At 40.9% G+C, this 23224-nt stretch overlaps 1 protein-coding gene and 1 long non-coding RNA gene across 11 annotated transcripts in view; one reads left to right on the top strand and one right to left on the bottom strand.

The window, feature by feature from the left end:
* Positions 1-5069: 5069 nt before the first annotated feature.
* Positions 5070-23224, bottom strand: part of ABCG2 (ATP binding cassette subfamily G member 2 (JR blood group)) — a 98315-nt gene continuing 80160 nt past the window's right edge. For all 10 annotated transcript variants that reach the window (XM_084882009.1, XM_084882011.1, XM_084882017.1 and 7 more), the window contains 9 exons: positions 22551-22655; positions 21407-21660; positions 15879-15961; positions 12627-12716; positions 11376-11500; positions 10362-10516; positions 7623-7712; positions 6779-6861; positions 5070-5281 (listed from right to left, as the gene is read on the bottom strand). In XM_084882009.1, the coding sequence (XP_084738135.1) occupies positions 5134-5281; positions 6779-6861; positions 7623-7712; positions 10362-10516; positions 11376-11500; positions 12627-12716; positions 15879-15961; positions 21407-21660; positions 22551-22655 (1133 nt within the window). In that variant the 3' untranslated portion in view covers positions 5070-5133. The remainder of the gene's footprint in view (positions 5282-6778; positions 6862-7622; positions 7713-10361; positions 10517-11375; positions 11501-12626; positions 12717-15878; positions 15962-21406; positions 21661-22550; positions 22656-23224) is intronic.
* On the top strand, positions 12727-19630 carry LOC311621924. The gene is made up of 2 exons (XR_014794893.1): positions 12727-14524; positions 15072-19630. It is a non-coding gene; the product is annotated as an uncharacterized lncRNA (long non-coding RNA).

Here is a 23224-nt window from a genome sequence, read left to right as displayed (position 1 = left end):
AGAATCAAACCCGGGAACCTTCAGTCTGGAGGCCGGTGCTCTATTCACTGAGCCAAACCAGCTAGGGCTTGTTTTTCCATTGGGAGAGCATATAACCAAATTAATGGGGAAGAAATCTATTTCTCAATAAAAAATAAAAATCTTATTTTTGAAAAGCCTTGAGTAAGATGACCTTTTGAGAGCTAATGGGACAAGCAAGAGAGAATACAGTGTTGGTGAAAAACTTACTAGGAGAATAGAAGAGAGGCCTGTTTTTTAATTCAGTATTTTAATCCCCATGCTGTTCAATTAATTGGTAGAATGTGTCAATCCAATCTTCAAAGAAAACAGCAGCAAACCTTTCTAAGCTGGCTGCCATAGAGGTGATACACACTGGGTTTCTGGAACAGTTATTTCCCATGGTTTCATCTTCGCCTGTATTTCCATGTACTACACCAAGCCCTTTATTACTCGGTACTAAAGTTTGCGTTCCAGGGAGAGCGAGTGTATGTATTTATGTATGTGTACCATGTTGTTACATGTAAACAAACTTCAATTTGAAGTGCAGCCATTATGTGGTATCCATGTGTATTGACCACGTGCCATATATGAATTATGGTCACTAGAGAGTCTTTTATGATAGTTACTGTTATACTGTTTTTCATTTCTTCTGCAAAATTCTCTCTTATTACCCCTCAGTTACATTTTTTTTCTTATTTAGTTATGGAGAATTCCCTCCTCATCCCTCTTTTATCTTCCCTTTATATTAATATTATTAAAAAGATGTTACGCAGGTGTCTCTTAACAATTGAAAATTTCATTAATGTGTAATACTGAGCACTTTACTTCCTAATAAAGACTTGATATAAAAGCAGATGTAAGAGTTGTCTGTTTCCTAAGTCGAAGCAGTTGGGTAGTCTGCCTTTTGCCACGAGGTTAATAATAAAGGCTTAGACTTTGACAAAGGTATCTTCTCTTTTCATGTCTAACAACATGATCGACAACTATTTCTTCTTTAGCATATACCTCTAATGGGTTATTATGATGGTTGTGTAGTATTTCCTAGTGTGCAGCCACCACATTTTAGTTTTGCATTCCTATAATGAAGGGTTGGCTTTACTATTTCTACTTCGAAATCTCTACCTAATTCTCTTATTGACTTTTCATGACTTCTCAGTGGGTATGTAACAGGAGTTGGAGTCCTGGGTCCCAGGTATACAAATATCGATATTTAATTTTACCCAGAACACATGGCTCTTCAGAATGATGGCACCAGTCTACATTCCATTACGTGCACGAGTACCACTTTTGTCCACATCCTCACCAGCATTGGTGCCGCCTAGCTTCCTAGTCTTTGTAAATGGAATGGTTTTAAAGTGAGGTCCCATGTTTTGCCTTTATCTGATTCCTAATTAATGAGTTTAAACATCCCCTTATAGTTATTCAACATTTTTGTTTCTCTTTTTGTAAATTTTCTAATAACACTTTAAAACCTTACACTGTGATCTAATGGGAAACAAGTAAGTTTTCGTTCATTGCCTATTTTTCCACTGGGTCAAGGTCTTTTTTGTTGATTGGCAAAATTTCCTCCTATGGTTTAAGTATTAATCCCTTACCAGTTTTGCATTTCATTAATATCTCTCATCCAACTGATAACTTTGTCAGTGTTTCCTAGTTTTTTTATATAGTTAAATCAATTTATTCATTTAGTTTTATTGAGTTTGGGAGTTTTACGGAGACCTTTACAAGATCACGAACTTTTATTTATTAAACTTACAGTCTAACCTTTCACATCTAATATATTTTACAAGTAACTTTGAATAAGGTTCACCAGTATTTTTCTCCTTATAATTAACCAGTTTTATCAATACTTGTATGTGTCTATTTTTTAAGTATTTAGTCTGTTATACCCATTTCTGAATGTTCCTGCATAACAATTTGTATTGTCATTGTATGTGTTGTTTTTCATATGTGGTCTCCTCATAGGCCTTTTTAAAAATTTTTTTTTTCAAAATTGACTAAGCTATTTTGGGGAACCTTTATTATCCCATATGGATCTGTTAGAATAAATTTGGGGTTCCTGGGAATGCGGGAGGGTGGAGAAAAAAAGTCCCCCTGAAATTTAATTGAAATTGCATTGAATTTATCGATTAGTTTGGGGAGAACTGACATTTTACAATATCACAAACATGACTCTATTTATTCAGAACTTCCCATCCTTTAAGTGTTTCTTAAAATTTCATAAAGATCTTATATATTCTTTAATATGGCTTTATTGCTACTATGCACAGAATCTTTTTTCCACTATATTTTCTAGTTGGTTATTGTTGATCTAGCGGAAAATTACTAATTTTTATCAATTTATTTTCCATATCACACCCTTTGCAAGCTCTGACTCTTGGGGTTTTCTATATAGAAGGCCAGCTCATTTATAAATAAGGACAGTGTCATGTGGGACAATAGCAGTGATAGTAGATACGCTGGTCTTATTTCTGGTCTAATGGAAATGTGTTTCCGTTGGTGTTCCTTTACGAGAAAAAACAAGAACTTGAGTTCAGGTAGTTTGCTTGCGAGGTGATACCAGGAACCTGGAATAGGAAACAGCTGGGGAAGGAGGAAATGCCAGCACACAGGTGTGTGGTTGAAGTTGCCCTATAGGCGATAAGAGCTCAGTTCCACCTCTGACAACACCATGAAATGCCTCCCACAACCCCCTCTCTGGAGAACATAAAGCTGGGCATTTGCCTGTTGTCCCCAACCCCTCATAGTTGAGGGGTTTCCCTGAGGTATTAACAGCTGCATTTTCAGGCTATGCTTGCCCTCAGCCAAGCAGGTTCTTTCAGTTTTGGAGAAGGCCTGGCTTAAGCAGAAAAGTGAAGGGATTTTTGTTGCTTGACCACAGCTGTAATCGAAGTCAGAGGTGCAGAGGAGATATGACACAGAGCACCAAAAGCATCTGCTTTATCCACCCACTCATGCCCACATTAAGTCTACTCTGGACTTTTTGAATTGAGGGAAGCCAGCTATAATCTCTAGAAAACAGATCACAGGACGGTTAGTGGAACCAGTGAGTCCCATTGCCACTGCTTGTCACAAGGCCATAATTACGTCGCATCTTTCCTCTCCTGGCCTTTCCAGAGTTTCCTCAATCTTGGCCAGAGCTCCAGCTGTATACAGCTGCTCGCCTGCCGTGATAATCCACGTCGTCTTTGCTGAGGGCTCAAAGTTCTTTGTCCTTTTCCAGGCTGTGGTTGTTTGGATTGCCTGTTTACTGTAAACATGGGACATGGAAACCCCAAGGTACCTCTGTGAATTTGCCTCTTCTGTAATAGTCAAATCTAGCCTCTCCTGACAGCAATGACCAACGCAATAACTGATTTCTGGATCTCAAAGTGACTAAGTGGCAGATAGCATCATGTTGCGTAAAACCCATACAGAGAAATCTCAGTAAGTTCTACTAACCTTTCAAGGTTTATCAAAGCTTTTTTTCTTCATAATGGGTTTTTTACCCTATAAGTAACACTAGGATTGTCCAACATTGTTTAGATTTCATACTTTCACTACAGCATCAATACATTTATTTCTTATTTATTAAATAACTAAGTAGCCCTGTGCACAAATCCTTGTGCCCGTAGCTTTCTGCGGGGTCAGGCAGCTCCTCACCAGCTGCCCAGAAGCTCTCTGCAGCCCGGGGCCCATCCATGGCTGGGCGTGGAACACGCCTCATCTCGGGCGCAACGAAGCAAGCATTCCACCAGGCCGCTCCTGCTGCCCGCTTTCAGTGGCCTCCCCAGCTCCCCGCAGGACTGGGGGACTTTGCCAGGGCTGAGAGGACGGGGTGCCGCTATCTTGTGGCTATAGGTGCCACCATCTTTGTGATGGAGTGATGGTTAATTTGCATACTACCCTTTTATTAGGTAGTATGGCATAGATTCATATCATATTGAAGCTGGAGGGCAATTGGCACACCTATTACAGTTAAAAGACGAGGAAACTACTAACAGATATTAATGACTTGTAATGGGTTTCTAGCATGCAATTCTTTAAAAATATGTTTTTGTTGACTTCAGAGCAGAAAGTTAGAGGGAGAGATAGAAATATCAATGATGAGAGAATCATTGGCTGCCTCCTGCATGCATCCTACTGAGGATTGAGCCCACAACCCAGGCATGTGCCCTGACTAGGAATTGAACCATGGCCTCCTGGTTCATAGATCAAAACTCAACCACAGAACCATACTGGCCAGGCTAGAATTCAATTATTCTTTTAGGTCAGTTAATTAAACTAGATTTCTCCCCTGTAGTTATTGTCTAACAAGATGAACTAACAAACAGCACATTATATATATATATGCCTACGTGACCCTTAGACTGAACAACCAGTCTACTGCTCGCTATGATGCCCACTGACTACCAGGGGGCAGACAATCAATGCAAAAGCTGCCCTCTGGAGGTCAGTGCCCTCCCGCGACTAGCCAACCGCCCATGGTCCCTCCCCCTGGCCAGATGGCCCCCATCGGCCCTTGGTGCTAAACCATTCACAGACAACCTGCTTCTGGGTCAGGGTTTCGTACATAGCAGAGCAGCTCCCTCACTACAATCTATTAAAAGTCAGCCCTTGACACAAGGGTTTATTTCGCACCCATCCTTTCCCTTCTCAGGGGGCTGCCCACTGCAGTGGTGAGGGAAGAAGGGGGGAGGCAGGGAACCATGTGGTGGAAGGGCGGCAGTAGTATCCCGCATCATTCCTTCTGTATCCGGCTTGGTGACCTTTGCCTCCTCTTCCAACCCTATCAGAGTCTTTGGGCCCTGGGCTAGGACAGAGAACCAGGGCTGAGTAGCAGCAGACATGGCCCCTTTCCCAGGGGGGGCCAAGGGCTGGTTCCCTCCTCAGAGCTGCCAGCCAACCTCCCACTCCCCCCCTTCCCACAACGTGCACAAATTTGTGCACCAGGCCTCTAGTACCACTAGATAATGACGGGTTATTTCGTGTACAATTCAGTTCACTGTGATTTCTATGATGCTTTCTTTTGGAAACAATTTTAGCTGAACATAATACGATGGCAAATGAAAAGACACCAAACAAATTCATTGAATACATAAGTCAAGATGCTCTTTTTAATGTATAGATACAACATGTACATTCAAAATAAATTTAAGTAAATTTTTTAAGAAATAGCAATTTTAGGTAGGCAATTGCAAGGAAGATAACGATCATGCATGCCAAGGCTACGTAATTCTGCCACAGGCCCCAAGGTGAGAGATCGATGCCCTGTTTTTCCAAGTATTCTTCTCCAGTACATCTGAAATGGAACAGAAAAGAATATGACTGCATTTTTATCTTCCCAGTTTTATTCAATATTTTTGCTGTTCCTTAGTTAAAAGAATCCGATACGTTCCTAAGTCTTAAAAAAGTATCATTTCATACTTATTAGGTAACAGCCAATGAGTACTTACAATTCTGCTAGCTATCATGGTAGGCAACCTGCATAAAACAGTTTACTTAATCCCTGAAACAACTCAGTGGGGTGGATATGATACACATTCAAAAGATGAAGAGACGAAGGTTTAAGGAACTTGGCCAAGTCCGCCGGCTCACACTTTGAACCAAGTTGCTATCCTCTCCAGATTCATTCGGCTCCCAATCTAGGAAGCTGCTCTCTTCAAGGGCGGAAATGTTTAAGTACATTTTCACTTGCTCCTGAAAGGGAAATCCTCCACTTTAACAGATGACACGCAGGCCCTTACAAACACCATCGAGGCTCTTTATAGAACTCATTCCCCACAAACCAGCCACGCACAGGAACGCAGGCTCGGAACCCCAGAACCAGGAAAAGAGGTGGGGAAGGGCTTCCTGACAATCGCACTCCGTCAGCTCTGGGACAGAGACCGGGATGAGCCTGGCAGACGCTCAGCTACAGGACACACCGCAGGCCCAGTGACCAGGTGAGGCCTCGGTGGAAGCTGGAGAGCAGGAAGGAGGAGCCCCACCACGGGTTAGAGCAGCACCTGGTACTGAACATAACAGCCACCGTTATTGTCTGGCTCCATTGCTGTGTGACTCCTGGAATGGAGCAGTTCCGAAAAATGTGACACCCAGATCAAAAGAGAGGCTTAGTCAGGAAAAAGAAACTTTCTCTTCCTCCCTACAGGCTTCCGGTCAATACAGTTGACCCCTGAACAATGTGGGGTTAGAAACGCTAACCCCCCACACACAGTCAATAATCCACGAATAACTAGACTCTCCCAAAATGTGACTACCAATAGCCTACTGTCCATAGAAGCCTAATTGATAACATAAACGATTAGCATGTAGTTTATATGTTACATGTATTATAATTGCATGTTACCATTAGCTTCCTTACTCCCAAACTCCAAAGGTTCTTCCTTTACCTCCAGAAATCATTTCCCACGCCCGTTACTTCTAGGAATTCTTAAGCTTAGAATTTTTGGGAACATATAGGTAAAATTGTATACTTAACTAGTGCTCTAAGCTTAGAATTTTTGGGAATAAAATTGTATACTTAGAGTACTAGGTAAGTATACTATTTTACCTATATGTTCCCAAAAATTCTAGTTTAGCACTTCTTAGTTGGGATTCAGGAATCTGTATTTCAACAACTCCACCAGATGATTCTCATCATGAGAGAAGTTTGGGAAACACTGACTTAGGGTCTCTCCTTTCACTTTGAGGGCATCTGCTCTCCTAGGCCAGTGTCCCTGAAAGGACTTATAACAGCTCAGCCCTGTGGCCTTTCTCCATTACACCGCACCACACAGCAACCAAACGCGTCACTTACGTTGCAAAGTCACAGGTGCTATTTGCTGTGACATTGACTCCCGGGCAGAAGTTTAGTCCCAAAAATTCATTATGCTGCAAAGCCTATAACACCAGGGGAAACAGGCAAGGTAAACAGGTTTGAATTTCAAAGTTTCCAAAGAATTATCACCATCCCATCCTCCTAGTTTAACTCTTTATTATTTCTGAAAACAAACCAAGCTTCACATTCAGTCTTTGCCACACCAGAGCAGCTAAAACGATTGTCCCTGGTATTCAAGAGGCCTATGGTTAACATTTTGGCTTCTAACACAGAGGAAATAAAGTATTTGGCAAGCAGGGAAGACCTTTGGCACCCTCCTCCTCTCCCCAGTGTTATAACCCAAAACACTGAAATGATACAATGGTTCTCAGTGACAGTTGTTAATTTATGGTTACATCTTTTGTGTTGTCCTTGTTTGTTTTAATCAAAACCACTCGTAATTCTTGGGAGTTGAAACTCAATTATACTATATTAAGACAGACAGTGTTCACTGGAGTTAGATTCTAAAACCAATAATAGCTATGAATATGTGGTCTTGGTTTGTTTGTTGTTGTTTTTTAATTTCCCTTGCAATATAAAATATGGAGTCTAGAAAAACAAAATGTAGTCTAGGTTCCCATCCTCTCATTTTGTTACTGAACTGAAAACCAACATTTTTTACATCAATTGGTCAATCTTCCTGCTTCAGCATGAGTTATCTCCCCACCCTTCCCCTCCCTCACGCAGGAAAGCCAAGTCTGGGGGCATGAGGTGGTCAGGCTTTATTCTGCTTGTCCCCAGCGTGAGAACAATAGACCAGTCACAGGGACAGACGAGAACTTACCGCGTAGCCATACCGAGGAATGCTCAAGTACTGCAGCCATGAGATCCAAGGCACAATGGTTGTGAGATTGACCAACAGCCCTGAAAATATCTACAAGAGAAAATCCCAGCAGTCAGAATGGGTGGAGTGATGTCATGAATTCTAAAGCTTACCGCTCTCATCCCCTACGGCCTTGGAGACATTTCTGCTAAGGCCAATGCTCTCTTGAAATTCTTTCCATTACTCTAAAGACTTACCATGTCCCTCTTGCATGTGTATTCCTCTCTTAGCTGAGGCTGTTTGTGGTTGTGAAGGAATGACAACGTATCTATGTTTCATTGAATTGGGAGATCGTTAATTGCCGAGGCTTTTACTCCCTCTGTAACAGCACACCATGGCAGGCCCGCGGTCCTGACTGTTGTAATGATGCAACCGCCATGTTCCCACCAATGGACACACCAGAACGTGTCCTGAGCACCTGCTGGCCCCTATCCTTCCCTAACACAGTAAGCTCTCTGATTCCCAGGGTTTGCATTCTATCTCCAAGTGACTTTAGGAAGAATTTGGGGTTTACAATGGGTGTTTAAAAATAATCCAAAGCTTAGATATAAAGTGGCAAGCTGCAGCATAAAATATGATCAATACTTTCATTTAAAGATACCAAAAGTAGTATTACCATGGAGACCAAAGAAGGACCATTCCAGGAAGAGATGGCTACATAAAAAGAGGTTCATACAGAACTTCTCCTAACTAGCACTCTGGATGTGGTGCATAACAAGGACAATGAGTTAGTGTGACTACATTTTTGTTGTTGTTATTCCTCATCTGAGAACATTTTTTCCCCACTGATTTTTTAGAGATTGGAAGGGAGGGAGAGAGACAAGAAACATCAATGTGAGAGAGACACATGCCCCTACTGGGAACAGGGATCAAGCCTGCAATTAAGGTATGTCCCCTTGACCAGAATCGAACCCCAGACCCTTCAGTCCACAGGCCAGCACTTTAACCACTGAGCAAAATTGGTTAGGGCCACATTTTTTAACTTGCTTTAACCAAGTGTTCAGTATATAACATCTCCCAGTAAAATAAATTTTATATGTGGTTTTAAAAGTTCTATATAAGTCAACCATGGGCAGGGATTGAACTTACAACCTTCAATGTACAGGTTGACACTATAACCATTTAACCACACCAGCCAAGGCAAAATATATTTTATTTATTGGATGACATATAGGAAAATTGTGCAAGGTTTATCACTTTCTCAATAATGTTTAGATTGGTAGTTTTCAATGGTCAGACTGTGCTATTTACAATTTTTTCAAGACATCTACTCCTAACTCTAGCAAAAAGGATACATGCAGTAAGTAAATAGGCTAAGTGCTCCTGTTTTACATATGGGGAAATGTGCTAACTCAACAATTTACCACCTTTTTTTTTTTTTCATTTCATGGCACATATACTAGTAAACTAAGTTCTAAAATTCTGTGGCACACCAAAAAATATATCATATTTTTTTGCCTATCTGACACACACACACAAAAAAAACAGGTATAATTTTGATTCATTCACACTGGATAGGTATTGTTGTGTGGGCTGTTTTCATTTTTTTACTTGACAGTCTAAGGGAAAAGAGGTCAGTGCCCCTAACTAAATAGTCAGGTATTACATGTTGTAAAAATTCTTGCATCACACCATTGTGCCTTTAATAGCACACCTGTTGAAAATTGCTGTACTAAATAGTTCTCTTCACCTATGCAAAAGTTAGGGCATGTAAGATTAGTATTAAGTAACCATAAAAAAAAAAAAGGTAACCAGAAATATATTGCTATAAGAGAATGTTAAGAAAGGAGGGGACCTAGTATTATGTGGACTTTGGAATATTTCACTATTTTTAAAACACTCCTTTTCAAAATAGAGGAGGGACCTACCACACAGAATGTTCTATTTCTCATGAAGCTTAGCTTCTCCCTTGGAAAGTATTTGGTCCAAACAAACCCTCTCGCTGCTGGGGAAACGAGCCAGCACTTCTCTAACACCAGTACATGCAACGAACCTGCCATCTCTATGAGGGAATCTTCCAATCAACGTTTTTCTGGTTTTGCCCTGGCCAGTTTGGCTAGGTGGTTAGAGTGTTGGCCCATGGACCAAAGGAATGCCTGTTCAATTCCCAGTCAAGGAACCTCCGTTGCAGGTTCCATCCCCTGCCCAGGTCAGGGAGAGTGTGGGAGTCAACCAGTCTCTCTCTCTCTCTCTCTCTCTCTCTCTCTCTCTCTCTCTCTCTCTCTCCCTCCCTCTCTCTCTCTCCCTCTCTCTCTCTCTCTCTCCCTCCCTCCCTCCCTCCTTCCTTCCCTCCCTCCCTCCCTCCCTCCCTCCCTCCCTCCCTCCCTCCCTCCCCCCTCCTCTCTCCCCCTACTTCCCCTCATTCCTGGGTGAGAATTAAAAAAGAAAATAAAAAATACTTTTCTGGTTTTGAGGTTCTGAGTCATCAAGGTTTCCCTGTATGTCACCAAGAAGCATCTTTTAAAATCTTACTTATAAAAACATGTTAGCTAAAGTTATAGTAACTAGATTAGAATAGTAGCAAAAAAAGGCTGAACAAGGTTGAAAAAACTATGGTACATTCTCTAATATAAGTTATATATTAATATATGGCTTCCTTAAAGCTAAGAGTCTCAAAGCAGGTTATAACAGGTAAACTTTTGGGAAGGAATGAGGGCAAATAATTGCTTCTCAGAGAAGCACAGTTCCTATTGTACTTACCATCATAAACACAAAGGAGATGGTCATGAGAAGGGTTGCTATGGATACCACACTCTGACCTGCTGCTATGGCCAGTGCCATAGAACTGGCCGCATAAGCCACCATGACAAGGGAAAACATCATGATGAAGAAAGCCTCTGCCTTCGGTTTTAATCCTTGGGAAGGAAAGAGGAGGTTAATCCAACTGCCTGCCAGTAGTTCCCTGTGCACTGGGAATTGTTTAAAATGCAAATATTTTAAAAAACAGTTATCAGAATGAAAAGTTCATCCTCTATCCAACAACTACCCTGACTCACCAATTTCCTTGCCCCTCATATAACTAACTGTACAGAGTGATTTCATTTTCTTTTTTATACTATTGCATGAGCTCATTACAACATAACACCTGGGCTTCCTGTTGTACAATTATTACCAATTTCTGAGTGCCTGAGGTGGAGGGCTGGAGGCTACACACCTGGCCAGAATCCTACTGCCTTCTCCTGAGAAGGAGCCTTGTCAAGAGCACATGCTTTCCCAGAGACATCACCACATTCCTCACCGTTTGCTGTAACAGTGACAGTGAAGAAACTGGGAGATCAGGTCCCCATGACCTCCCAGGAGTGCCACTCTCTGAGGGAGTGCTGCCAGAACCCAGGTCTCTGAGACAAATACCACAGCACTTGAGATTGAGGATGAGGTTAAATGAAGTTTCACAAAACTACTACATTAGCTATAATGGGGCACTATTACGGGTCCTACACTATATTGTATATGATATTGAAGCAGCCACAGAATATTACTCAAAAGCTGAGGATCCAGGTTCTATGCCCAATTGTTTATGGCACACCCTTTATTTGTAAGATGGAGGCTTAAACTCAATCAGTGGATCTTGTCCTATAGTGCTCTGTCCAAAAAAATAAATTAAAAAAAATATATATATATATATATATATATATATATATTTGCTTGCAAAAAGAAATTAGCTTTCTTTCACATCCAAGACTACAGAAATAAAATTATTATCTTATTGCTTACCTAACAAGAAGTATGTTATACAAGTAAATATAACACTTGGTATCATCCTCATGGGCAGTAAATCAGACAGGAGTTTCCCAAAGAAATAAGATGATACCCTGTAGTATCCACTGATATATTCATGCCTAAAAAACAAAAAATGCACACCATGCATCCCACTTTAGTTTAAGAAGGCATAGGCCGGATGTTAAAACCATTTGCTGTCCTGATTGCTACAGCCAGCAGGGGTCTAACAACTACAGCTTCTCACATCCTCCAGGCTAGCCCACCACCTTCCCCAGTCAGCATCAGCACCGCCTCAAGGGCACGCCTCCTCTGGGACATGGCTCCCAAGAGCTCTGTGCAAGGACCCCTCTCCTCATTCCAGAATTCCCTCCCAATGCCGCCCACTTTGCCCTCAGGACGCCACTCCAGGTAACACATTCTGCATCTCTTCCCTCTCCTCCCACTCTGGGTTCCTAGAAAAAGAACTTCAGTAGCTGATCTCAGTGGTCACGCATGCTTTGCTTTCTCCCCACTTCTGACTATGAAGAAGGTGGTGCTGCTATTCTCCTCACACGCCAAGTAGAGTTTCAGGTCACTAATCCTTCTCCTTCCATTCTCATGATGAAAAACACATGGCACTTCTTCCTTCAATGATCATACCTCCCAACTGCCAGCTATCAAATCCTGTTTTCTCCCCAGAGAAGACCTAGTCAGCCTCCTCTTCCTGACATCCTCCTCCGTTGGGTCCAAACTCTTCCACAAACTTCATTCTCTCCCTCTCTAACAGTTCCTTTCCTCCAGCTTGTAAATATGGGCAAATCTCTTCCCGCTTTGAAAAACACAAGAAACAAACCAGCTGCCTCTGGCTCTTCCATCCTCCCTTCCATTGAGGGCTAGGCTCCGTCTGTATTCTTTGTCAACTTTACTTCCTCATCTTCAATTTACAATTTAAACCACTACCTTGTCTCTACTGAGCCTCTCAAACTTTTCTTGTGAAGGTGCTCGTGACTTCTTATTTGCTAAAACAAAAGATCTTTTCAGCCTCTATCTCTTGCATTCTCTGTACCATTAGGCTTTGCAGCCACAGCCTAATCTTTAAACTTCCTTTTCCCCTTGCTCCCACCATTTCTCTCCCAGCCATGGACTGCTTTTCCTCAATGAACACTGGTAATCCCCAGGGACCAATCCGTGGCCACTTCTGGACGTGGCCAGACTGACCACCAGCCCTGACACTGCACAGCGCCTGCCCGGAACAGACACACTCACATGAAGAGCTTCTTCTCCACCACGAAGAGCTCCACGGCTGTGACGCTGCTGAAACACTGGTTGGTGGTGAGGAAGAAGAGCACCCCAGCTCTGCGGGGAGAGAAGGGGAAGGGGCACTGCGTCAACTACACGTCCTTAGATCATTCCTGCTGAACTGTTTCCTCACATGATAAATGTTAAACAACTGTTCAAATTAAACAGTGAGGGGAGGGAAGTATGAGTCCCCACAAGTCTCTCCCCATCTCACTGTCTCCACAGCGGTGCCCCAAATTCACAGCCCGGGGTTGCCATGGATTGAACTGTCTTCCCCAAATACCTGTGTGGAAGTCCTCAAGGTGATGATATTTAAAGGTGGCATCTTTAGAAGGGGATCAAATTTAGATGAAGTCATGGGGAGGTCCCTCATGACAAGATTAGTGCCCGGAGAAGAAGAGGGGGAGACATCAGAGCTCTCTGTGCCATGCCAGGTCTTAGTAGGGAGGCAGGAAGCAGGAAGAGGGCCCTCCTCAGACACTGACCATCCTGGCACCCAAATCTCCAGAATTGTAAGAAATAATTTTTTTTTTTTTTTACAAAGCTTAAATTTTCCCCCCCTTCATTTTAAGAAATAAATTTCTGTTGTTTAACCCATTCAGTCTGTGGTTCTATGTTATGGCAGCCAAGATGATGATTACCTAGGTCACAAAATGCTACCACCAACAAAAACACAAGTAAGTACCGTCCTAATGCATTAACAGAGAAATAGTCAAGTAAAGCCTAGTGGATTTTTAAAGCAAAGAAGGAACTAAGACATGAGGATGCAAAATGGAAGAGTGGAGTGACATCTCTAGCAATACCTCCTTATATACATTCACCACACAGCCATCAGAAGAACCTTTGTATTATCCTGGACAACCCACTGCCAACATGCTTTCCAATGTGCTCAAAATGAAAGCAAATCTCTCTCAGTAAAGTAATAAAGATCTAAAAAAGGAAAGTACTCAGTTTATCTACCCTTTGGTAACAATATAAATGTTACAAAAGCATGCCAACACACCTGAAACAGTGTTGGTTGGGCTTCCCTGTTATGACCAAACAATTTAATTAACATTAAGGATGCCAGTTGAAACTAAGAGAGGAGGTGGCATATTATGTAAATCCAAGGGTACAACCCCAGAAACAAAGAGTCTATAGATACTCATTGTCTTTACCACCAATAACCTATATATATAAAATTCTAAGCGACCTAACAACTGGAAAGATCGAAACAACTGGTCACTATGATGCACACTGACCACCAGGGACAGACGCTCAATGCAGGAGCTGCCCCCTGGTGGTCACTGTGCTCCCACAGTGGGAGCGCCATGCAGCTGACAGACTCCTCCTAGCAGCCCACCGCCCAGCAGCAGCCACTCCCTCAGAAGTCCTGCAGGCCCAATCTCCAGGGAATGGGCCAGGCACCGATGGACCAGTAGTACCAGAAAAACTAACAAATAGATAAACTGGACTAAGAGAAAATTTAAAATTGTATGTATTAAGAAACACTATCAACAGATAACCAAAGAATGGGAAAATATATTTGCAAATTTATATCTGGTAAGGGGTTAATAGCCAGATATATAAAGATCTCTTACAGATCAACAATAAAAACATCCAATTAAAAAATGGGCAAATGGCTTGAGTAAGCATTTTCCCAAAGCAGATATATAAAAGGCCAATAACCACATGAAAAAATGCTCAGCATCACTAATCACTAGGGAAATGCAAATTAAAACCACAAAGAGATACAAATTCAACCAATTAGGGTGGTTATTATAATGGGGGAGGAGGAGAAATGACAAAAATAACAATGAAATAAAAACCACACACACACACACACACACACACAAAAATAAATAAATAAATAAATAAATAACACAGTGGTGCCTCGCATAAAGAACGCCTCGCACAGCGAACGCTGCACACAACGAACTTCATTTCATGATTAATACAACAAACTTCGTTTCACACAACGAAGTCGCCAGAGCTTCCACGACCGCTTTGCCCGAGCTTCCATGACTGCTTCGCCCGAGCTTCCACGATCGCTGCCGATGTATTGCATCCTTCCGCGCAGGCACTGCAGGCAGTCGTTAGTCACTGCGCTTAACTTAAGCACGTATCGCGGCAATCGTTCTTCATTACTAATTAAATCATGCACGTATCACGGCAGTCGGCCTTTTAAGTTAAACTCAATATTTTTTTTATATCATGGCTTCTAAAAAAATTATGTTTTTAGATGTATCTAAATAAAAATAATAACAAAAAATTTATCTTTTTATGTCATCTTAGCATATTTTATGCTACAGAACGAATTATTTTTTTTAACATGTATTGTTATGGGAAAACGCGTTTCACATAACGAACTTTTCGCATAACAAACTTGCTCCTGGAACGAATTAAGTTCGTTGTGTGAGGCACCACTGCAAGTGTAGACCTGGTTGGGGAGAAATTTTGCAATACCTGTGCACTGCTGGTATAAATTCAAAATAGTGCAGGAGAAAAGAGAATGGCAGTTTCTCAAAAAAAAAAAAATATAGAATTATGAAATTATCTAATAACTCCACTTCTAAGTATATATCCAAAAGAATTGAAAGCAGAGACTCAAACAGATATTTACTTAAACACCCATGTTCATAGCAACAGTTTTCACAGCCGCCAAAAGGTAGAATCAGTCCATATCTCCATGGAAAGATAAATGAATAAACAAAATGTGGCGAATAAAACAAGTAAACAAAACATTACCAAAGGTATATTATTCAGCCTTTAAAGGGAAGAAATTGTGACACAGGCTACAGCATGGATGAACCTTGAAGATATTATGCTAAGGGAAATAAGCCAATCACCAAGGACAGATACTGCATAATACACTTATATGAGATACCCACAATCGTCAAATTCAGGCGGGACGGAACTGTTCAATGAGGGTAGAGAGTCTCTTTGGGAATATGGGAAAAAGTTCTGATATTGGATGGTGGTGACTGCACAGCAATGTGAAAGAAATTAATGTCACTGAATTGCATACCTAGAGCTGGACAAGAGGGTAAACTTTATATTCTGTACTTTTTACCACTATATAGAGAGGAAAATCAACCCTTCCACACAGCTTTCAACTCACTGACTTACCCTACTTGTCAATTCATCTTGCATTTGTCTGAAATTCAAATTCGTAATGGATTTTCATTACCTTGGAATAAGCAGTAGCACTTTTCAAAGCCAAGATCCAAATGTACTTACCTGTTCTGGATTCCTGCAGGGTCATTTTTTAGATCATAGAAAATGGCACCTATGACCAGTCCCAGGATAATTGTTACGATTACCTTTTCAAAAAGAGAGAAGAGTTTCAATTAAAGGTAAAAAACGTAGCACACCATTTATTATTACAAATATATACGGCTATGGGAGCAACTCACTCCATTAAAATAGACACTTTAAATGGCTTGACCAAAATTCTTGGGAAAATATAAAACAGTGTATGCTATTAGGCCACCTTCTAAATGAAAACTAAAATAATGTATCTGTTGTTGGGGAGACTGAAGGAGAAGGAAGGAGACCACTGGAGAAGCTGGATTCCTCTGGGAGCACCCAGGCACTGCCAGTTCAGGGGCCCGTTCAGGCTGCTGGGCCTGGGAATGCCCCTGAGACCAGAGAACAGTGCACGCATCTAGCACATCATTGGGGGAGGAAAATAAAATTCAAGTGGCTAAGCGTTCTGGCCTGAACTCTCAACTTCTGTACTAGTGAACACTCATTGTTTTATAATATTTCAAGAGGTTTAAGTGAAAACAGGATATCTTTATTCTTAGCATTAAAAACAAATATAACCTCTAAAGCACACATAGAAACATTTCTAACAATGGGATTTTGCTCCTTTAGGAAGTCGGGTAAGCGGGGCACCGCCTTTCCTACCCAGGGGAGTCTCCATCCTGCAGGAAAAAACGCGTTGTCACTGTCAACAAGGCCCTCGGCCAGCTTTCCCTGAGGGCACCGAGTGCTTCCATTACCCGTTCTCCCTTCACTGCTTCTCCAGCAGCCACAGCCCTTAGGGCCCACAGCTCCCAGTGTAGAACTAAGCTGCGATTCATTTCCCACTCTCACCACCTTCACTTAGCCGTTTGATGAGTTCTAAGAAGTATGGATAAACATCACTGCTGTTCTTAAGACTAAAAAAAATGTCTCATACGGACATGTCTATAAGCAATGGATAAAACAGAAAATAAACATGTTGCACTATGAAACACGCAGAGACCCTGTCCACGTATCTGTGTATGTGGCCTCTATTTTATATTGGGGGAAAAATTCCCACATGTGTGATTCCATCTTTGTTCAAATGTATTACCATTGCTTATAGACGTGTCCATATAATTAAAATTATATTAAATATAAAAGATAAGAAACAATCATCAAAAGAAAATATCCCACTAGGTATCTTGAAACCTTCAAAGTTAAAAAAAAATCTCAGTCCTACATCTGTGCAATGCTATCCGACTTGAAGTAACTTGTCAAGCACACTCTAGGTCTGAAGTAAACCAAGTTGGAGAACAGGACCAGGATCTGTGAAGGCTGATTTGTTAAGACTACAGTCTGGAAAGAATTTGGTTAGAGATGTCCTTTAAAAATTCCATTGCTAATACGAAATTTGACCAAAATATTTCACCCTGGCATATTTGAATTACCTTCAGAAAATACTGTACTTCGTGTGAACAGATAAAGCTTCCAAAACAGATGATGATGCATTAGCACATATGCATGAGCATGTATACAAGTCTGTAGTTTCACACAGCGCTACTTTAAGAATATTCTGACTTTTAAACTGGCCACTCCACATGCTTTGTTTCTTTTGCATTCAAACTTGATATTTTATACAAACACATTATCAATGTTATCATTAGGATGTTTTCTATCTTTTATATTTAACTTAATTTTAAAGCATCTACATGATTCATTCTTGTGTTAAGAAAAAGAAAACAGAAAATAAACATGTTGCACTATGAAACACGCAGAGACCCTATCTGTGTATCTGTGTATGTGGCCTCTATTTTATATAGAAAAAAAATCCCCCACATGTGTGATTCCATCTTTGTTCAAATGTATTACAAGCATTTCTCAAGGTAAGCTCTGAGGGATGTTTATGGCCAAAACTACAGAAAATAATCCAAAGTCAAATATTTAATATACTTATAGAAATAATGAATCTCGAAGAGATATGATAATGTTTTTCAAATAGGTTTGATCAGAACAACCTAGGCGAATTAAATGAACATTAAGTCTTCTCATACAGACAATTTATTCAGTCCAAGATCTTCCAAATACAACCTCTAGTTAAATGCATCATCAGAGGCAAAGTCTGAATAGTTTAAATGACTAGTTCAAACCTAAGTACAGCTGTAAGACTGCTGTAAGATTTATCAGCAGGAAGCCATAAAACATTTTTATAGATAAATAAATATTCAAACACTTAGAGAAACAAAGGACGTACATGCAAGTTTAAAACTCAAAACTAGGGGGTCAGAGAGCTAATTTCTGTTCAGTCCATGAGATGACAGCAATTTTTACAATTTTCACAAAACATATTTCTACTAGAGACCCTGTGCATGAAAGCCATGCAAGGGGCTCAGCCCTGGCAGCCACAGTGGCTGCCTCGGCCCTCGAAGCCTCGGCTTTGTCGGGAAAGTTGTTCTAATTAGCATATTATGCTTTTATTATTATAGGTTGGTTTCAGAGAGGAAGGGAGAGAGGAAAGAGAGATAGAAACATAGATGATGAGAGAGAATCGTTGATTAGGTTCCTCTTGCACACCCCCCACTAGGGATTGAGCCTGCAACCCGGGCATCTGCTCTTGATCAAAATCAAACCCAGGACCCTTTAGTCAGCAGGCAGATGCTCTATGTGCTGAGCCAAACCAGCTATGGCTTTACCTTTTTTTTTTTTTTTTTTTTTTTTTTAACTGTTGAACAAAGAGAGAAACATATTTTTGACACATAAAATTTCTAGAAAATTCAAATCTCAATATCTACAAATAGTTTAATTGGAGCACAGCCATTCTCATTTGTTTATGAATTATTATGGCTGCTTTCTCCCTAAAATGGCAGTTGACTTCATGACACAAAGACCACATGGCCTGCAAAGCCTAAAACATTCACTGTCTGGTCCTTATAAAAAAGGTTTGCCCACGCCTGCCCTATGCTAATATTCCAGTATTCACAAATCTGAACAAGAGCTGTACTTCCCTCCCTGCCCCCACCACCCCCCTTCCTCCATCAGATGCTCAGAGATGCAAGGTTCTATCCTTATTCTATGAGATTGCCAGGGCTCTGAACATTGTTAGAATTCATTTTGTGGAACTGAGTTGACTGAGGAGGCAAATAGGCTGAGCATGCGACCTGGAAGTACTAGGCCTGGGGTTTGCAGCTGAAGGGAGCCTAACACCAGAAGATGTGGAATCGTGGTGTAGCAGAATTAGCTCCACACTCCAATCACGCCCTGCCCAGAGCTGCCATATATATGACGTGGACAAGACACCTAAAAACACTTTTAGAGGCAAAAGAAATTGAAGCTATTTTCCAAGTAAAAAAAATATGATGCGTAAATCACACTAAAGAATGACATACATTACAGCGTCTCACTGTTGACCATTGAGTAATCAGGTTGACCTGATTCACCAGACTTATTTCCAAATGACATCACATTCACTCTAAAAAAATAGACATTTCCCCTTGGTTAATAGTAGACAAAAGTGCTCATATTCTGACAGAAGGGCCAAATAACAAAAACGTCCGGAGCAATTAGCAATACATCTCAAAGAGGGATCGAGGCTCTCGGTATTAATGTTTAAAGGGTAACAGTACTGAAATAGAAAAATTATGGTGTATGTGGTAAATAGTAATGGTTCATAAAGGCCAGCTATGTATCATCTGTAGGCAGTGAACAGAAATTCCATAATGGATAATAAAATTAACAAAAATAGTTCTCTAAGATCTTTTTTTTTTTTTTTAAATATATTTTTTATTGATTTTGTACAGAGAGGAAGGGAGAGAGATAGAAACATCGATGAGAGAGAGTCATCGATCAGCTGCCTCTTGCACACCCCCTACTGGGGATATGCCCGCAACCAAGGTACATGCCCTTAACCGGAATCGAACCCGGGACCTTTCAGTCCCCAAGCCGACGCTCTATCCATTGAGCCAAACCGGTTTCGGCTCTAAGATCTTTTTTCTTAGAAAAAAAACTAGAAATACTAGGGTTTTATATGACAGTGGGCTTAAGAATAACAAAAACTATAAAGGAGTAATAATCAACAACTATCAACAGCACCAGCTCAAAGACGAAAGGAACATTATTTCCCCTTAATAAAGAGAAATTTAATCTGACAATGAACAGCCTTATTTAGTGGAAGTCAAGTTTGCTTACTACCTTTGTATTCATTGCAAAACAATTTAGGTGTCTAGTGCTCTCCTAGAATAGAATCCCCAAATGCAGATGAGTGATAAGGAACAGCAATTGGCCTTGGCCAGTGTGGCTCAGCTGGCTGAAGTGTTGTCCTGTGAAGTGAAGTGTTGGTGGTTTGATTCCCAGTTAGGGCCCATACTCAGGTGGCAGTTTCCATTCCTGGTTGACACATCTGGAAGGCAACCTATCAATGTTTCTCTCACACATCTCTCTCTCTCACACACACACACACACACACATCTCTCCTGCCCCCCCCCCCACCCCCCATCTATCTCTTTCTCTCTCTTAGACCTCAGGTGAGAATATATATATAAAAGCATTTGCACACAGTCCCTTCCCTCAGGCAGAGGCGGCCCCTCCCACACTCAGGTGCACTCACTGACATCCAGGTGAAGGCTTCCCTGATCACCTGATTTAAAATGCAAACCAACTCCTCTCCCCCCTCTCTCCTTCCCCCTCTCCTTTCCTTCTCTCTCTCTTCCTTTCTTCTCTTACCTGATTAGACTTCCTCCATGGCCCACTCTTCCTCCTGCCATGCTATACATTGAGTGGCCAGATTATTATGATCTCTGAACACATAATAATCTGGCCACTCAGTGTATATCCTGTATAATAAAGGCTAATATGCAAATTGTCCCTTCGACCAGGAGTTCAGCCAGCAGGCAGGCTAGCCAACCACCCATGTCCCCTCCCCCTGGCCAGGCTGGCCAGACCCAACCCATGCACAAATTCATGCACCAGGCCTCTACATACACACTGAGTGGCCAGATTATTATGCATTTAGAGATCATAATAATCTGGCCACTCAGTGTATAAGTCATTTCTGTATGAGTTTAATAGCTGTCTCTCCTCAAAAGAAAGTATGCAGGGACTTTATTTTTACCCATTTTGCTCACTACTGTGTACAAACTGCCAAATGCTGCACGTGATCAATAAGATCTTATTGAATAAATCAGGAATGAATGTGTGCAGCTAGCAGGAAACCACAAATGTGGCTAAATGATTCCTTTAATTCACCATTTTGGGAAGGGGGGAGAAATTTTTTACAAAGATGACCTTTTATAGCTTGTCTAAATCAACAAAATATCTGAATTAGGTAGGAAAAAAAAAACAAACACTAAAAAAAAAAAGTTATCCACAGTTAAAAACTAAACTTTTTTTTAAACTAATAATTTAATAAACTATTTATTCTATTGACTATTTCCATATCCTAAATGAAGTGAGGTGTAAGTGTGGGGCAGAACATAAGTATAATTTGCAATAGATTATACCAGATGAGCATTTCACGGCATAATTCGAAGAATATGTCAGGTTACCTGAGCTATGGAGGCCTGGGGATTACCCAGTAAGTTTTTGAAGGAACGCTTGGAAACCCATTTGAGTTGATGACAGAAGGAGGTGGCGTAGGTGATCTCCTTGAAGGCTACGCTCTTCTTCTTCTGCTTCTGACCCCCTGAGAGTTGATCTAACTCAGCTTTCATTTCTCTGAAGAAGGAGGAGTTGACATAAAACTCAGCTAGTTTTTCTATGAGTGGCTTATCTGACTTGGGAGCCTCTTCCATCTCCTTGACTTGGAATAAAAATGGACAGAGGGAAAACATTAACAAAATAACTGATTTAGCCATTTTTCTGAAATCCGTTTCTTGGATTTTTCCCTAACCCCTCAATTATAAGTTTTAACATAAAATTATTAGACCTGTCATTGCTTTACACATTAGAAAAATAGTTAATTTCCAACTACTTTCATAAACTTATAGATACAGCAAACCTACTGATAACTATAATATTTGTACTTTGATTCTTTTAAAATAAAAATCTTACCAGAGATAGCTATATTTCTTAATATAAAGCCTGGTCCCTGCTTTCTACTATGTGCAAATGCATAAGAAGCTAAGTTTCTTCTTTCAAAACACTGTATTAAAAGATGAGCTTATTTTTTTTATGAAAACTTCCCTTAGAACTGACACTATCATATCACAGCACTCATAGAAAACAAAATCTGTGTTGGCTGATGCTAAAGACTGAACACATGTGTTCCTCAAAAATGTATATACTGAAACTCTATCCCAAATGTGATGTTATTTGAAGGTAGGGACTTTGAGAAGTGTTTAGGTCATGAGGGTGGAGCCCTCATGAATGAGATTAGTGCCCTTTTAAAAGAGTCCCCTTCCTACTTCCACCATGTGGGCCACAAGGAGATGGTAGTCCAGCTATTAACCAGGCCCTAGGTCCCCAACAGACAACAAACTCCTAGCACCTGAACTGTGAGAAATAAACGACTGTTGTTTAAGCCAACTAGCCTGTGTTATTCTTGTTGCAACAACTCAAGTGGATTAAGACAACTGGTATAAGGCAGCATTAGTTATTTCAATTCACAAAACTTTAAATGAGCTACCATACTGTTGAACTTCAGGCAGTTCAATTAGGCAATAATCTGTGAGTCTTGACAGATGCACTTACCTTCACCATCTTTGACCTCTCTGTTTAATACCACAGCAGAGGAGTCTCCATTAATGACATCCAGGAAGAAGTCGGCAGGGTTATTATAGGGCTCACAGTGGTGACCTACAGAAGAAGGCAACCCAGGCAAACAAGAAAAACAATATATCAATATATATGTTGAAAAGAAAGAGAGAAAAAAAAAAGCTACAACTTATACTAATGCTTCTTAAAACAAGGCAACATGCAAAGGCAACTAAGGCATGGCAGGATTGTGTTTGGGAGAAGCCAAGAGTGTGTTCTGCTCTCTGGGATCAGCTGGTGACTACCTGAATGCCAGTACCCACTTCAGCAATGATTGCTTCGCCACCTACTGAACTCAGGTGCAAATTATTACCCCTCCGCTGCTATAGTTCCAGCAAAGAGAACAAATCACCAGAGCAGCACTCTCAAGAGGACGTGCCCAGCATGGCACACCTGAATGCTTTACCTTCACTTCTTGTGCCTGTTCCTGTGAACTCCACTTGGTCTATAGTCTTCTCTCAGATTCAGCTCCCCTACAATCCCCAACCCAAGTATCCTTGATTTTAAGTAACAGAGATTATACAAAAACAATTTTTGAAAGATAGCTAGGGAATATTTAAAACTACAGTTAGAGTCATAGAGCAGTGTTTCCCAACCTTCTCTCATGATGA

The sequence above is a fragment of the Pipistrellus hanaki genome (genome assembly GCF_964339955.1).
Source record: "Pipistrellus hanaki genome assembly, chromosome: 1".
Lineage (NCBI taxonomy): Eukaryota > Metazoa > Chordata > Mammalia > Chiroptera > Vespertilionidae > Pipistrellus > Pipistrellus hanaki.
This window is presented reverse-complemented; position numbering and strand designations above follow the sequence as displayed.